At 51.1% G+C, this 17,039-nt stretch overlaps 1 protein-coding gene across 2 annotated transcripts in view; it reads left to right on the plus strand.

Annotated features, from left to right (window-relative positions):
* Positions 1-3,963: 3,963 nt before the first annotated feature.
* MERTK (MER proto-oncogene, tyrosine kinase) overlaps positions 3,964-17,039 on the plus strand; it is an 84,361-nt gene continuing 71,285 nt past the window's right edge. Inside the window, exon 1 of one of the 2 annotated variants that reach the window (XM_081068348.1) lies at positions 3,964-4,158. In XM_081068348.1, the coding sequence (XP_080924474.1) occupies positions 4,083-4,158 (76 nt within the window). In that variant the 5' untranslated portion in view covers positions 3,964-4,082. The remainder of the gene's footprint in view (positions 4,159-17,039) is intronic. The other variant, XM_081068349.1, reaches the window with a different exon arrangement.

Genomic DNA, 17,039 nt, shown 5'->3' on the forward strand with positions numbered 1-17,039 from the left:
AAGCTGGAGACACTGTGGAGCAGGGACACAAAATAGTCTCAGGCAGCCAGAGGAACCCCACCAAGCTCAGGGGCAGGAGAGCATGCGAGTGTGGGAACCAGTGGTTCAGCAGAGGAACACCAAGGTACTGTGATTGGTGGACTGTGCAACGACTCTGAGTGGCTGAGAGCCCAAGTGGTCCAGGCTTTGGCTGGCTCTAGGGTCCCTGATGGAGGCACCATGCATTGGCTCAGTGACACATCCCAGGTATGTGTCTTACACCTGGAATCGAGCATGTGCTCAGTCAACCTCTGTGCGATGGTAAATGAATGCATAGCCCTCTGGCACAGACACCGGGATGAGGCCATTTCTGGTCGCACCGTCATTCACAGAGTATTCTGGGGTCCAGCCAGGTGTCTGAATATTAGGCAGTCTGCTATATGTCAAAGTGGACGGGAGGAGGCCAGCTCTGAGTTGGAGGTCCATGTCATAGAGTGGAGGCAGGAGGAGGAAGTAAATTACAAGCCACAGCTGGGGTCAAGGCTGAAAAGAGCAAGGGATGGGGAGGGTGGTAGGAGGACAAAGAGAGGTAGGATGTGGGTTTAGAATAGTGTCATTGAGGACTGAGTCATTACACATTTCACCTGTCATCATGGGGCCTGCAGATGGAAGTCTTCAATCCCACCACTGGTGTCTTCAGCATGATGGACTGGTCACAATGCCACCTGATTTGGGGCACAGCCCTTCTGCACTGGAATCAGTGGGTGTTGATCTCCTGAAGGACTGCTGCTGTAGGCTGTGGCCAGTCTCTCTTTTTCTTCGGAGTGAACAGCGTCACACGGAATCTTAGCAGACACCAGCAGCATGCTGGGCCTCCGAACGTGGGTTCTTGGCTGGAGTTGCCTGCTGAGCTTGCGATGTAGCCTTTTGGGGCAGAGGTCCTATAAGCATGGAAATGGTTGTGTAATGTGGGGTCTGGTTTTTCTTTTTCTTTTGCTCACACTTCCCTTTCCATATTTTGATCACTTGAATAGTTAGGACATTAAATTACAATGTCATTTATTTATTTATTTTTAAAATTTTTATTGGGGATTATTGGGGAACAGTGTGTTTCTCCAGGGCCCATCAGCTCCAAGTCGTTGTCCTTCAATCTAGTCGTGGAGGGCACAGCTCAGCTCCAAGTCCAATCACCATTTTCAATCTTTAGTTGAAGGGGGCACAGTCCACCACCCCATGCGGGAATTGAACCGGCAACTTTGTTGTGGAGCCACGCTCTCACCAGCTGAGCCATCCGGCCACCCCTCCACCAGCTCAGCGGCAGCTCGTTGTCTTCAATCTAGTCGTGGAGGGCACAGCTCAGCTCCAAGTCCAATCACCATTTTCAATCTTTAGTTGCAGGGGGCACAGTCCACCACCCCATGCGGGAATTGAACCGGCAACTTTGTTGTGGAGCCACGCTCTCACCAGCTGAGCCATCCGGCCACCCCTCTGGAAGCTCAGCGGCAGCTTGTTGTCTTCAATCTAGTTGTGGCGGGCACAACTCACTGGCCCATGTGGGAATCGAACTGGCAACCCTGTTGTTCAGAGCTTGCGCTCTAACCAACTGAGCCATGTAGCTACCCCTACGGGGGCCTATGTCATTTAGATGGGTGTCAGGTATGAGACTGATACAATGGAATGGATATGGCACCTTTTAGTTTTGGTGCTTGTGGAAGTTTTAAAACATGGCTGCAAGTTCTTCTAGAGGGGGTTGCTCTGGCTCCTCCCTGAGAGGGTGGATAGTGACTGCTTCCACCCAGAGGAAATGGTGAAGTGGAGCTAGGTGACCTAAGGCTGGGTCATAAAAGGCCATACAGCTTCTACCTTGTTCACTATAATGGACGCTTGCTCTTGGCGCCCGGAGACGCCTCGCAGACTTCCGGCTGCACCCAGGCCACAGTGGAGAAGCTGCCCTAGACTCATATGATCGCAGCACTAGGGCCAGCGATCTGCCGGGAGGAGCCTCTAGGTCAGGAGTTGGCCACCTTTTTCTGTAAAGGGCCAGGTCGTGTGGCTCTGTGGATCATATGAGCTGTGTCACAACTGCTCAACTGTGCTGTTATCACACAAAAGCAGCATTGATAATACATACGTGAATGGCTATGCTCCAATCACACTTATTTGCCAGACAGGCGATGGACCCACAGTTTACACTTAGCTCACCCCTGTTTTAGGTGATTCTAGTCCCTGGCCATTTGGGCCTCAGATGGCAGCAGAGACGAAAGAAGAAAGAAACCATCTCCCGGTGAGCCCTGTCCAAGTCTCTGACCTACAGGCTCCATCAATCTCATACAATGGTGGTGTTTTGCCCCTGCTATGTCTGGGGTGGTATGTCCCACAGCAATAGATAACCTGCCCAGTTTTATACAAGGCAGTAATCTCATCAAGAAAGTGAAATTGGAGCAAAGACTTGAAGGAAGAGAGTTAACTGAGAGGGTGTGAGTCTGGGGGAACAGCATTCCAGGCAGAGGAAACAGTCCCTACAAAGCCCTGAGGTGGGAGCATGCCTGGTGTATGTGAGGAAGGGCCAGGAGCCTGTGAGAAGGGCTCTGCTGAGGTGTCCTGGGGACCCCTCCACAAAGGCATGTAGGCCAGGCTTGACTGTAGTCTTCTCCACGTCTGGGCACACTGCCCAAGATTCCTCCTGGAGCACAGCAGGGAAGCCTGGGGAGCAGCTGTGTATGAGTGTGTGTGTGTGTGTGGGGGGGGGGACAGCGCCATATTCCCATCTTGTGGAAAATGCTGCAAGGCTGTTTTTCTTCCTCCTCCATTGTTTCCATGGAGCACAGGCCTGTCCATCTCCTCCCCTCCATGCCTCTCCCTGGCTCCCAAGGACACAGCTGCAGGCTCAGTACAAGTCAATGAAATGGCTTGGCTCTAGTTTCACGTTGGCCGCTCAGCAGCAGCCCACCCACTGGTCACCTGCCTTGGTGTTGTCCTGTGGGATAGGGACAAAGGAGCTGATTCTGTTCGCCTGCGGGTGTAAGCACTCACCTGTCTAAATCCACTGCCTGGGTGTCTCCTTACAGCCAAACCTACCTGAAGAGGCCAGGCAGCTGAGGGGTCAGGGATGGCGCAGCAAGAAACCAGCACAAACGGAGGTGGAGTGAGGAGGTGGGGTCAGAGGGGACCCGGACCAGGCCATGCAGTACCTTGCAGACTTTCATGCAGCCAGAAGGCGGGGGCCACTGTAGGGATCTGACAGTTTTGAGCCAAGGAATGACATGGTCTAGCTTATGCTGTCAGAAAAGATCACATGAAAATGTTTCCTTTGAGAAAGTACTGTTAGGAATGCCTGTTATCGTCGCGATTATGTGAACGTGGCTCAGAGGTCGTTTAGCATTAACTTTGCTGCTCCCCTGACGCCCGCACATGGATTGCCTCCCTGCACTCCTGCTCGCGCTTTGCCTGATGTTCGACCCTCCACGAGCGCCCACTGGGCACGCGGGCTGCGGCTCCTCCACGCGGGGCGGGCGCTGCGCGGGACGCCGGAGGCCGGGCCCCTGGCCCGCCCCGCCCCGGCCGCGCCTCCCGCGCGGGCTCCGCACCCTTCCCCGTGCCCCGCCCCGCCCCCGCCCCCCCCTGGCCCGCGGGTCCCCTCCTTCCCCCGCGGCCCGCCCCCGTGCCCCGCCCTTCCCCCGCCCCCCCGGCCCGCGGGTCCCCTCCTTCCCCCGCCCCCAGCCCCCGTGCCCCGCCCTTCCCCCGCCCCCCCGGCCCGCGGGTCCCCTCCTTCCCCCGCCCCCGCCCCCGTGCTCCGCCCTTCCCCCGCCCCCCCGGCCCGCGGGTCCCCTCCTTCCCCCGCCCCCAGCCCCCGTGCCCCGCCCTTCCCCCGCCCCCCCGGCCCGCGGGGTCCCCCCCTTCCCCCGCCCCCGCCCCCGGGCCGCCCTTCCCCCGCCCCCCCGGCCCGCGGGGTCCCCCCCTTCCCCCGCCCCCGCCCCCGGGCCGCCCCTTTCAGAGCCGGCGCCTCCCGCTCCGCTCTGGCGCCGGCCGGGCTGGTCTGCGCGCTGGCCTCGCCGCCCCGCCGCCGGCCCGACGGGAAGCATTTCCATTCCCGCGGCCCCGGGATGGGGCGGGCCCCGCTGCTGCTGCTGCTGCTGCTGCTGCCGCCGTGGCTCGTCGTCCCCGCTCTCCGGAAAGGGGGTGAGCGCGCTGGGGCCTGAGCCGGGCAGGGGGCGCCAGCACGGCCGGGGCCGGGGGAAGGGCGGTCGGGCTGGAAGAGCGCGAGGCGCGCAGGGAGGGAATGCCCCCGGGCTGGGGCCGAGAAAGGAGGGCGCGGGGGGGGGCCGGGGCTGGGGGCCGGGGCTGGGGGCCGGGGGCCGGGGGCCGGGGGCCGGGGCCGGGGGCCGGGGGCCGGGGCCGGGGGCCGGGGGCCGGGGCCGGGGGCCGGGGGCCGGGGGCCGGGGGCCGGGGCCGGGGGCCGGGGGCCGGGGCCGGGGGCCGGGGGCCGGGGGCCGGGGGCCGGGGGCCGGGGCCGGGGGCCGGGGGCCGGGGCCGGGGGCCGGGGGCCGGGGGCCGGGGCCGGGGCTGGGGGCCGGGGGCCGGGGCGCCCGGCTGCTGGGCAGGTTGCCGACGTCCGCGCCCCCGGCGCTGCGGGGAGCAGAGCGCAGGGTGGGCACCACGCAGGACCCCCGCGCCTCGCCTGGCTGTGGGCACGCGCCCGGTGGAACGCGCGCGGGGCACAGAGGGAGGAGGGGAAGCTCGGCGGGCGCACCGCGGGCCCCTACATTTTCGGCCAAGAGGACTGTGGTCGCGGGCCGGGGCGGGAATGCGCGGAAAAGCCTCTCGGATCCCTGCGCTGCTGACCAGCTCCGCGGGGAGCTTAGGGCCGCAGTGCCACGACCCGAGGGACCCGCGCAAGCTGACGCGCAGGCTGCGGACTTGCGGTTGCGGTCCCGGCGCGCGATGGACCAAGGCCTGAGCCGGCGAGGGGCGGCCATCTGGCTGCTCCTGCTGGACCCTAATGAGCAGTACTAGCGCCCCTTTTCTGGATTCCCTGTAGGGCTGCGGGGCCTGGAGAGAGGGGGTGCGTTTTGTACCCCTGTTATTGCCGGCCAGGACCTGCCTGGATAGCATATATCCCATTTTGGCCAGGTGTGGTGACTGGCATCCCGTTGTAAGACAATGGCCCGTCCTGCACCCACAGCTGTTTCTCAGGTGAGGGACGAGCGGCTTAGAAGTCTGGGTGCCCATGCACTTCTCCATAAAGCTGGAAGAAACTAAACCCGGCCTTAGCAAAAAGACAAAAGAATGGTGTGTGGAGGGGATGGGGGTGTGTTAAAGGTATGCTAAATAAACACATACCAGGCATTTTTCTGTAGCTAAACTATTTCTATCCAAAGTGCTGGTTTTTGGGGTCTCTTTTGACCATGAATATGGTGAGTAGCTTTTGCCTGTTAGAGTCAAAGATGTTTTTCAAGGATACCTGGAAAGTTCTAGTTAAAGTTAAGCAATTTTCTTACAACTTTTTCTTTTGAGGTTTTCCTTTGAAAGCTCAGTTGCTCAAATGAAAAGTTCTTAAGCCCCCTCTTTTTGCATATTAAATTACATAAGCAATTTATAATTTGGAACAACATAGCAATTTGAACCAAACATCGAAAGCCAAAACCAGTCAAAGAACTAAAACAATTCTGTTCTCCACTCCCCCTCCAAACCCTCAAATATTCCTCAGCATTTCTGCCAGACCCATTTTTCATAATCTGCAGAGCTGTTATATTTTTCTACTAGTGAGGCGTGGCTATAATAGTCTTGGAGGTAGTGAGTGTGGTAAAAATGATGGGGAAACAATGGAAATAGTAGTTTTGTGTAAGATATTAAAAAGAGTGTTTTTCTTTTTCCAGATTTTTAAAAGCTGTAATAAAAAACTTTCGTAGCTGACAATCAGCTTTAGTCAGATAATCATGAACGGTCTGTAAATGCAGCCAGTAGGAGGAGTAAAGAATTTCTCCAGTTTTTCTTCTGCCTTTCACTTGTCTAGCGTTTACCTGGAGATGTCTGGCGGTGTTACAACTTACCTTGTGAAAAGCTTCGAGAGTGGGATTCTGAATTAGAGCAGAAGGAAGAGTGCTCTCGGAAGAGATCACAAATGGAACTTAGACTCTTCGTCTAGTTTTAAGATTTGCGTATCATATATTGCTTACTGGACAGGAGAGAGGGGGAGAGACAGGGTGGATTGTGTGTATAGACTCTGCTCTACAGACAAATGGATAAAGAATTAAGACACACATCGCTGTAACCCAGGAATCCTCCCACCTCCCTACAGAAAAACACCATCCCACAAAGCCACACTGGGCGGAACTGAAACTGCTGAACCAGAGCCATTTCAGCCCTTCCTCCCCTTCAGTCTCTGGTGGGGGTGCTAGTGAGCTGGCTCTTGGGGTGGGAGAGGACAGAAGAGAAACATAAAAGTGGCTAAAGGCAGGCATGTGGAGGACGTAGCTCAAGACCATGCTGGGAGGCAGCTACAGTCAACCTTCAGAACAAACTGGGCTTTTAAAATGCTTCGATTTTGCACATTCCACGCAAACTGATGCTGTAGCAGACATTACGATATGCGTAAACATTTTCCCAGGGAGAGCTTTCATCTGTCTTGTTGCTTGTGCGTTTTACAACAGTGGTCTCTCCAATGCTTGTTGGAGGTAAGCCGGGCATACTCGTATGTCAAAAATAAACCTTAAAAAGTTGTTCTGACTCACTTTCTTATTTATTTACTTATTTATTTATGTATTTATTTACTGATTTTTAAGGAGGGCACAGCTCACAGTGGCCCATATGGGGATCGAACCGGCAACCTTGGTGTTATCAGCACCACACTCTAACCAACTTAGCTAACGGGTCACTCCCCACTTTCTTAATGTGTTGAATGGAACATGATTCTCATATTAAGACTAATGATGTTTCTCAATCTTAATCTTTAGAAATAATTTCCAGTGAATCCTAGGAGCAGGGCCAGTGAGTTACCAGTTGGAGTTGGATCTGAATAGGTGGCTTTTTAGATGCCCGTGAATTGGGGCCATTGCAACCAGGTGGACATCTGAGCTGGGACCTTGGATTTTAATGGGTTCCCCGTCACCTGCCAAAGGACACACGTGTAATGGCCACTCCCACCTAACAGCCAGAATGAGATTTGAGGGTGAAGCCCACCGTGTTGTCCCCTGTTGAGATTCCTCCAGTGGCTTCCCGTTCCTTCCCAGGGTTTGCAGGGTCTCACAGGGCCTCCGCTCCTGTCCACTCACTGGCAGTCACCGCCCCGTCCTTGCTGCTCCAGCCAGCGCCTCCTTCCTAGTCTGCAGGCGGTGAGCCCTCTGGCTGAATCTTTCCCAGGGTCTGCTTGATTGTTTGGGTTTCAAATCATGCTCTCAGTGGCCTTCTCTCACTGCCTCCCCAGCCAGACTCACACACAGACTCTCTCCATCAAATTTAACTTCCTGATGACCCTTCTGACCACCTCACACTGGATGGCACAGTGCTGGGCCCACTCACACGCTCAGTGGGTGTCTGTGGACACGGCCAAGGCCCAGCCTCCGCGGCCTCCTGTGCCCTCCTTCTCTCTCCCGACGGGCTTTTCCAGAAGCAGAACTGCTGCAGCTCTGGGCCCTTGTCCCTGGGGCTTGGTTGATAGAAAGCCATCTTTCATTTTGCTGTGATGTCAAAGTGATTTCATTACTAGAAAAGTCAGGACCTCGAGAGAAGATGGCCTTTGGACTACATTAACCCAGTGGAGCTAGTTAACCTGGTGTATATTCTCTTAACTATTACAAGTAGGGGGGAAATAAAAAGTGGATTTTACACGTTAAACACACAGAGTTAGCAGCTCCTCATCGGGTGGGCAGGTTGCGCGGGTTACCCAGTGCTCAGCTGGTGGTCCTGAGTGCCTGGACTTTGCGCTATTGTCTCTAGTTTATTCATAACCTGGAGCACATGGCTTTCGTTGACATGCATCTCGGCAGGAGGTTAATTTTTATAAAAACTGGCAAAAGCGGCTCACCTGGAATGAAATGCTTAACAGGGGCTTGGCTCTGGGTCGAGTAGCCAGCAAGCCCACTCCGATGCTGCTTGGCCGGCCTCAGTTTCCTCTGGTCAGTAGGACTCTAAGTTCCTCATAGAGCAGTGTGGAAGATGAAATGAGCTAATGAGTAAGTGCTCCAAAAATATTAGCCATTGTTCCCAATGGTTCCCACCGCTCTTCTGAGCTCAAATTTTGGGGTCTTTTTCCTAGACAAAGGCTCTGCTTTTCTCTTCAAAATGTGTCCTAAATTGCACCTTGAACTATGAGGGCGGAGCTGTGGACCACCCTCCCCTGTTCCCTCTGGGGCAGGGCTGTGGGGTGTCTGGCCTGAGCGTCCAGTCTTGGCTGTGTTTTGTAGGGTTTTGTTTCTTGGTGGTTCCCTGGCAGAACCCAGCTTGTCCGCACGGGGCAAGCCTGCCCTTCCGCCACTGCCCTGACAGTCCCCTTACCTTCACCTGCTGGACCCAGATTTAACTGGCAGCAGGAATCACCTCCTGTCACGTGCCTCTCAGGAAGACATAAAAATGAAGGCCAATTCCTTCTCAACTCTCCCACATAACTGGGCCAATGTGGGTGTGGTTTTTGTTTTTGTTTTTGTTTGTTGAGTGTAAACATTCAGATAATTCCTTTCTTTTGTACCAGCTAAAACCGGGTTTTCTAAGTAAAGTCTCTAGCAGCAGTGGTTGGAAAACGTGGCTTTGTTTCTTAGATGACGCTCCAGGTACCTGCCCCGTGCGCAGGTGGTCTGCAGGTGGGCTGCAGCAGCCAGACCGGCAGGGAGCACAGCCCAGGTGCCCTTCTGACTGGACACTTCCTGTGGATGGCAGGTGTGAGCCAGCCCCCAGGTGCCAGGGGGAAGCCCTGATCCTACCTCTGGTCCTCTGGGCATTTGCTGACCCCTGACAGGGAGGAAACCTGTTCCCTTTCTTCACCTCTTCCCTGTTCCAGCCCTCCTGCCTTCAGCTAAAATGTGGCCTGGGAATGTCACCATGATCTGGCAGGAGACATGAGTACTGAGAGGACCCACTGAGTCCTGAGAGAACTTGTGTTCTCCTTCCTCGGTTTGCTTTGTCTGACTGTGGCTTGAACTTGACTGTTGGAGGACCCAGGTGTTCCCCCGTTTTGTGAGACCAAAGCTGGTAGCTTCCTTCTTGGTAGCTGTGTCATCCCCACTCTCTGGGCCTCTGTCAGGCAGCAGAACCCCACATTTTAAAGCAATAAAGGAAGAAAGGGTGATTGTGTCTTCAACATCTCATTGAGAAACCTACACTCAACTCTAAAGCATTTTATTTCACCCTTTGCCCTGTGTCCGCTGTTAGTGCTTCTTTCTTCACTTAATGGTAAAATGGACTTTCCGTGAATATTGGGGTGGCAGTGGGTGGGGGAAGAAGCAGGGGTAGAGGGAAGAGAAGGTGGGAGGGAGAAACAGATGTTGACATTGCGTTTGGACCAAGGTCATGTAAGAGAAGTTTCACACTAAAAGCTAAGAATGTTTGAGAGACTTAAGCTTGGAGAAAATCCATTTCCTATCTGAATGTATAGGGATCTTTATGCTTGTGTGTCTTTCCTTGTTATTAGTGGTGTCTTCTGGATATTTCTCAGTCGATCCCTTTGAAGGTGCTGCCTAGCGTCTGCAAAGCCAGCTAAGGCCTCAGCAAGATGTGGTCACCGTGTAGTGCCTGCCCCAGCTTCTCGGGGAGGAGCCCACCCTCAGGACTGAGGTCTCAGGTTGGCACCTAAGAACCGGGCCAATGGGACAGATCCCTTTTTTGTGTATGTAATCTACTTTTTTGGGGGAGGGCGAGGTGCCCAGTTCCCTCAGCTTTCAGGAACGGTTAACATCTTAGCCTTAGCTGTGGTCTTGCCTCTGCTAAGACACATGAAGGGAAGCCTTGTTTATTGGGGAGAAAGCATTCGGGCTTGTTAAAGCTGCTAATAGACTGGCCTCATTATGGTTCCAGAAAAATGATCATTTTCACAAGTCAGAACGGGCTGTTGCGGTGGAGAATACTAGAACAGGGACCCAGACTTGTTGCACGTGGCTTTGTGTCCTGGGACTGACCTCCCACGGAATGCACAGCGAGCTGATCCATATTCATGGCTCCCAAGGGCCTGTTTCCACTTGCCCCTGGCCACTGCCCCACACAGGAAGTGGAACCAGACTGTCAGCCTTTTTACAGCTCTGGCACGTGATTTGCAGACCTGTGGATGAAAACAATGTTCTCTGAAAGTTTGGGAGCAAAGAAAAAAGGAAGCTCATTAGGTTCAGCATTAAATCTGAAGCATTAGTTAAAAAACACAAAACCAAAAAATGCTTTGGGAGCCCAGCGGCGTAGGCGTACGTGGGCACCCCAGTTTTGATGTTGGCATGCAGGGGCATGGGGGTGTGGCGTGACACCTTTCTGAAGCTCCGAGTCCACACTGGTCCAATGGCAGGGCAGATAGGTGATTCTGGAAACAGACTCCACCTGCCTGAAAGGTGGGCTGGGCCACTTGCTTATGGTATGGGTTCTAGACACGGTGCCAGCGTGCACATGACCCGCTCAGTCTGAGCCTGACTCTGGCTGTCATTATCCTTAGGCATCAGCCTGGAAATGCAGGGCGTTTCCTAAAAATGGGTCACACCTGTGGGTTCTTTACTGTGGGCAGCTGCCCTTCCCTACGCCCAAGAAGCAGCCCCTGCGGCTTTATCTGGAGCAGTAGAATTGTCTGGAAATGCACAGGTGTATTTCTGTGAAAACTGAATCTGCCTAAATTATGAACTCAAATCCATAGGGAGCGTGGACCTTGGCTTCCAAGGCAGGAGATACTCAAAGTCAGTCTGACTGGGCTGCGGGGGGCATGTCTCCCCAGGTGCCTTGCAGAATCCCCAGGGCCCAGGGGAAATAGTGTCATGTTTAAAAATGTATTTACTATTGGCATGTAATTTTATATTTGGAAATTTAAAAATATATTTTATAATAGAAATTGTAGAATGTAAATCTCTTAAGTGTTTTATCTGGGTGGACAAGGAGAACGTGAACTGGGAAGCTTTTCTGTGAAGTTTTTTTTCCAGAAGCCCAGGCCCCACCCAGGACCTTTTGGGTACACAGCTCTTGTTACCATCATGAATCCAGTGTGTCTGATTCTTGAGGAGGGGTGGGGAGCCTCACACCCCCGCTCCCTCAGAACCAGCCACTGAGGGCAGGAATATGATAGTTACGTTTATCCAGGGAAGGTGGCAAGTCTTGGCCCAGGGTGAGAACTGCAGGCTTCATGGTTGCTCCAGCCAAGCTCCCTTATGATTTTAGGACTAACAGGTGGAAGGAAGGTTCAGGTCTCTTGTGTGAGCCCGTCAGAGAGGGATACCACCACTGTCACCCTGTGGCCCAGCCAGGAAACAAAGAGACCTCACTTTTACCATTACATTTTTCTCTTTTCTCCCTTACTCCTTTTCTTTATATTCAAGTCTTGTTATAACATATTTAGGACCCACAAAAGGATATAAAGGATACTGAAATTCACTGCTGCTCACCACCTGGCATAAGAAAGTGGACATCAGGGGTGGCCGGTTAGCTCAGTTGGTTAGAGCGTGGTGCTGATAACACCATCGTTGCCGGTTTGATCCCCAAATGGGTCCATGTGAGCTGCGCCCCCCCTTAAAAAAAAAAGAAAGGAAAAGAAAGTAGACATCAGCAGTACAGGTGAGGTCCCCTTCCTTCCCTCACCATGTCATCCCCTGCCTCCCCTCCCCCAGAGAAACCACCTCCTCACTTTAAGTGTTTTAATTCCCAGGCATCTCCTTATCCTGTGACCACACAAAATTGTACCGACAACACTCCTTTAAGGTTTCCATTTAGCTGCATGTCACAGAAAACCTCACCTCAGTTTTGAGAGTTCTTTAATGTTCTAGATGCTGGTCCTTTGTCAGGTGCGTGCTTTGCAAATCATCTCTTCCAGTCTGCACGTTTTGCATCTTCTCAGCAGGGTCTTCTGCAGAGCAAACATTTTTAATTTTGTTGAAATCCAGTTTATCAAATTTTCCTTTTAGGAGTCGTACTTTTGGTATCGAGGGAAAGAACTCTTGCCTAGCTCTAGATCCTGAGGATTTTCTCCTCTGTTTTTTTCCTAAAACTTTTATGTTTTGCGCTGACATCTGTGACCCATTTTGAGTTCATTTTGAATATGGTATAAGAGTAGGTCAAAGTTCATTGTTTTTCCGGTGGCCACATGCCTGTACCCCAGTACCGACTCCAGCACCATTTGCTGAAAAGGCCGTCTGTCCTCCATTGAACTGCTTTCATCGTTGCCAGAAGCTGTGGAGTGAATTTTGTGGGTTTATTTCTGGTTCTCTCTTCCGTTCCATTGATCTAAGTGTCTGTCCCTCTGCCAACACTGCACAACTCGGTTATTGTGGCTACATAACTAGTTTTGGAATTGGATAGGCTGATTCCTCCCATTTTATTCTTCTTTTCCAGAATTGTTTTAGCTATTCTAGTTCCTTTGCCTTTCTGCACAAATTTTAGAAATATATTGTCTGTGTCTACAAAAAGTCTTCCTAGGATCGTTAAGAATTGTGTGTGTGATTTTTTTTTCGGCCATCAAATATGTCTTTTCAACAACAGCTAATTCTCCAATTCTCTGACAGCAACTGGTGTTCTACAGTCAGTTCTGACACCAACTACCTGGAGTTAGTGAAGACCCCCAGGTTAAGGGCTCTGTTGCATAAGACCATCCCCCATCAGACACTGGCTCAAATGGAGAGACTGCAAATTCAGGTGTCCCCACGCCCTCCTCTCCTCCTCAGGCTTCATAACATAAGTGCTCAGGAAAGCACTTATGATTACAGTTTTATTATAAATCATGCAACTCAGGAACCACCAAATAGAAGAGACACACAGGGCAAGGTCTGGGGAAGGGGCCGCGTCTCCTTCTATAATTGTGATTGGTTTATTCCTTTCAGTTCTATTCATTTTTGCTCCCCATATTTTGCATCTCTTTGCTATGGCACATATAGTATTCCCTAGTTATCTGTGGGGATTGGTTCCAGGACCCACTCCCACTCAGGGTACTAAAATCCATGGATGCTCCTTTACATGGAATGGTATAGTTTTGCATGTAGCCTATACACAGCACGTCCTCCCACCTACTTCAGATACTTCCAATACCTAATACAATGTAAATGTTACGCAAATACTTGTTATACTGTTCAGTATATATTCAGTATATACTGTTCAGTATATTGTTCAGGGACTATGTCAAGAAAAAAAGCCTGTACGTGTGCCATAGTAGGCCTGACTACATAGTACCTGTGTCGGCGACAACGTAATGTTTTTTCCTGGATATTTTCCATCTGCAGTTGGTTGAATCCGTGGATACAGAACCTGTGAATACAAAGGACCGACTGTCCTCATTTAAGACTATTTCTTCTTGGTAGATTGACTCTTTTATCATTATATAGTGTGCCTTTCTGTGTCTGGCAATTTTCTTGCTTCGAAATCGACTTTATCTGATGTTAATGTAGCAATCCTGACTTCTTTCCATTAATGGTTACATGATATATTTTTCTATGCTTTTGTGTTCAACTTGTGTACATAATTATATTTGGAGTGAATTTCCTATAAACAGCAGATAGTTATGTTTTTTTGCTCGGCCAATCTCTGTCTTTCAATAGATATATTTAGATCATTTACATTTAATGTAATTATTGGTATATTAGGTGTTTATGTTTTACCCAGTTCAAATGAACTATGGAACCCTCACCGCTTTTTAAGTCCCTTTACCTCTCCCACTTAAAACATTATTATCTTAAATATTTTCTCTTCATATATAGAACCCATCAGATAGTGTTCCATTTTTTTTCAACCACTAGACATAATTTTGAAAATGCACGAGGAGTATTGACCAATATTTTTGCTTTTTTTGTTTTTTCCTCCCCCCAATGATTAAAATTTCCTTCTTTTATTGTTTCCTTTCTGTTCAAAGAATTTCCTTTATTCTCTTAGATCTGCTGGTGACAAGTTCTCATAGCTTTCCTTCTCTGTGTTTTCAAAACGTTATCTTTGTCTTTAGTATCTAGAAGTTTGACTATGATGTATCTTGTCATGGATATTTTAGGGATGTCTCCTTTTTTGGGTTCACTCAGATGTTTGATTCTGTAGGTTTATATTTTTTGCCAGGTTTGGGGAGTTTTCAGCCATTATTTCTTTAACTACTTTTTAACCTTGCCCTCTTTCTCCCCTCCTTCCAGGACTGATAATACAAATGTAAGATCTTTAGTAATAGTTCTGTAGATCCCAGAAACTCTAGTTGTTTTTTATTTCTTTTTTCTCTTTTCTTTTCTTTTATTTTCTTTTCCCTTTCCTTCCTTCCTTGCTTCCTTGCTTCCTTCCTTCCTTCCTTCCTTCCTCCTCTGTGTTGGCCAGATTGGATATTTCCTAATGTTCTATCTTCCAGTTCACTGATTCTTTCCTCTGCCCTTCCATTTTGCTGTTGAGCCCATTCATTGAGTTTCTTACTTTGGCTATTGTATTTTTCTGTTCTGAAATTTTCATTTGGTTCTTTTTTTATGTATTCTATTCCTTTGCCGAGACTTTGTTTCTTCGTGTGTTCCGTGTTCATAATTGCTCATTGGAGTATTTTTATAATTTTTTAAAAGCTTTTTTGGATAATTCTCTGTCATTTCAGTGTTGGTATTTCATTCATTTTGAGACAGCATTTTTTTGTTGAAATTTAGACATTTTGGGTATTTAGACATTTATATAAGAGACTCTGGCTCTTATATAAACCTTTTGAATTACCTGGTTTCCTCCGAAATGTTCTGAGGGGAGGAGGGTATGTGCCCTTTACTGCCTGGTGGGGGTAGAATTCTAGGTCCCCACTCATCCTCCACTGACATTGGAGAGTGGGAGCCCCCTCGTCACTGCTGGTCATAGGTGGGGCGGGACTTCTGACTGCCCACTAGGCCTCCACTGGTACCTCCCTGGCTGGGAGGGGGAGGGGAATCTTGTTACTTTCTGACTGTTCCCCAGCAGGAGGAGGAGGGATGCCCTCAATGGGCAGCGAAAGCCCAGACCCTCTATTAGACTTCCTCTGATAACCACCCCAATGGGGACGAGGATGGTCGCCTTGTTAATGCCAGGTGGGAGTGGAAATCCAGCTCCCCACATGAGCTTTACCAACACCAGCCAGTGGGGATGAAAGTCCCAGCTCTCTACTTGGCCCTGTCTGATACCACACAGAGGAACTGTTGTCACCTCTTTACAGCCTGGTAAGGGTGAGGTCCAGGCTCCCCACTTGGCCTTTGCTGGTCTCGGTGGGGAGGGAGGTGTAATTATTTTCTGGGCTGCTTACCTGGAGGAGAGCAGTTTATTGCCTAAAAGTCTTCAGTCGCTGCGCTGCCCCTTTCTTGGTCCTTTGGCTAGGGAGAACAGACTTTAGTTGGGGCTTTTCTTTTTTTTTTTTTTTTTTTTGACCTTTGCCTATTAGCCTTTTCATATTGGACCAATGAGGCAAAAAGAAAACCCCGGAAATTCATCACTATGGTGTTATTGGGTCCTGAAATCCCTAGTCAGTCTGCCTTCTCTCCACTTTTCAGTTTCATTGTGTTTTTTGTTTTGTTTTTAATGTTTGTTTTATATATGATGTTGAATGTTTTTGTGGGGGGATAAGGGAAAGTGCATCTGTTTTTGGAAGGAATTCTTTGCCCTCTGTCACTTAGAAAAGACAAACTACTCTTGCTGAGGTGTTTGGTCTTCCAGAGATAGTCACATTCTAAAAGGAAATTGTATTTTTCTTTAAAAGAATGGCTTTTTATTAACAGGAATTCAGGTATTGGTGGGCTGGGGAATGTCTGTTGGGGGTGGTGTGATAGCGGAATCACACTTGGAGTCTGAGAATCTCTCCCAGTCTTGGAGCAACCACATCTGTCCCTCGGGGAGAATCAGCCCGACCCCCAGTGAGGAGGCTGCTGCAAGACCCTGGCCAGAAAGTGTCACCTCGGCGTCTTTCTGTGACACTTGGTGTGCTGCCAGAGGGGAAGGAGAAGGCAAGCCCTGGGTGGAGTAGGTGCATGTGCCTGCCTCACTGCAGGAGGCTGAGTGGACTGGCGGTGTGATGGGTCCTGGGTGCTCAGCACTGATCGTCCAGGCATGACTAGTTGCGCCTTTGAAACAAGACAGGTTCGGTGTCTCGTGTTATGAAAATAACATCTGCCAGCACCATGCCCAGTGTTCCACGTGCAGTCTTCTGCTCTCACCTCGGAGACAAGTCAGTGTCACCTGTGTGACTTTACAGTGAGGAGACTGAGTCTCAGATGGACAGGTGACTTGCATAGGGTCCTCTGCAAAGCTAAGTGGGGGCTGCCCCTTGCCCTCTGACCCTAGAGTTCTTGTACTCACCACACTCCCGGGCCACATGCATTCAAACCTGGGCCTTCTGAGTGGGGGTTCTCGGGCTGGACCCTCAGGAGCCCCCTAGCCAATGTGATTTGGGCCACCGGCTCCATTCCCTAGAGTAGGGGGTCTGGCTCTGGCGACCTTCAGAATCTTAGAAGAGACTTGTTACAACCCTGACGCCCAGCTGCATCCCTCCTCCTCGGCCAAAGGACGCGAGCTCTGGGTAAAGCCCTCCCTGGACATGCTGATGTTTTGCTGGTCTGAGAGCTTACTAGCGTGTGGAGGTGGGGGTGTCAGAGTCAGGTTCTAGAACTCTCTTTTCTGGTTGCATTGGTACCCCTACACGAAGGACCTGAGGCTACAGCCTCCCTGAGGAGTTTGTTTTGCAAACCACTTCTACCAAGAAAAAGTCAAATGCCGAAGGCAGAAAGTGGGGTTCGGGCTGAAGGGGATAATGAGGGGCTGTATAGAGCCCTTGGGGGGCCTTGGGGCTCCATTACTGAGTGTGCGCACAAGGCTGGGGCGGTGGAGGAGCTGTTCTTATTTTGAGCCAGTGTGTGGGGCCCGGGAAGTGGGAGGGCACCCGATAATCATCACTCTGCTCAGAGGTCCGAGCCCTCGGCCCCTCCAGGTGAGGGTTC

The sequence above is a fragment of the Rhinolophus hipposideros genome (genome assembly GCF_964194185.1).
Source record: "Rhinolophus hipposideros genome assembly, chromosome: 12".
Taxonomy (NCBI): Eukaryota; Metazoa; Chordata; class Mammalia; order Chiroptera; family Rhinolophidae; genus Rhinolophus; species Rhinolophus hipposideros.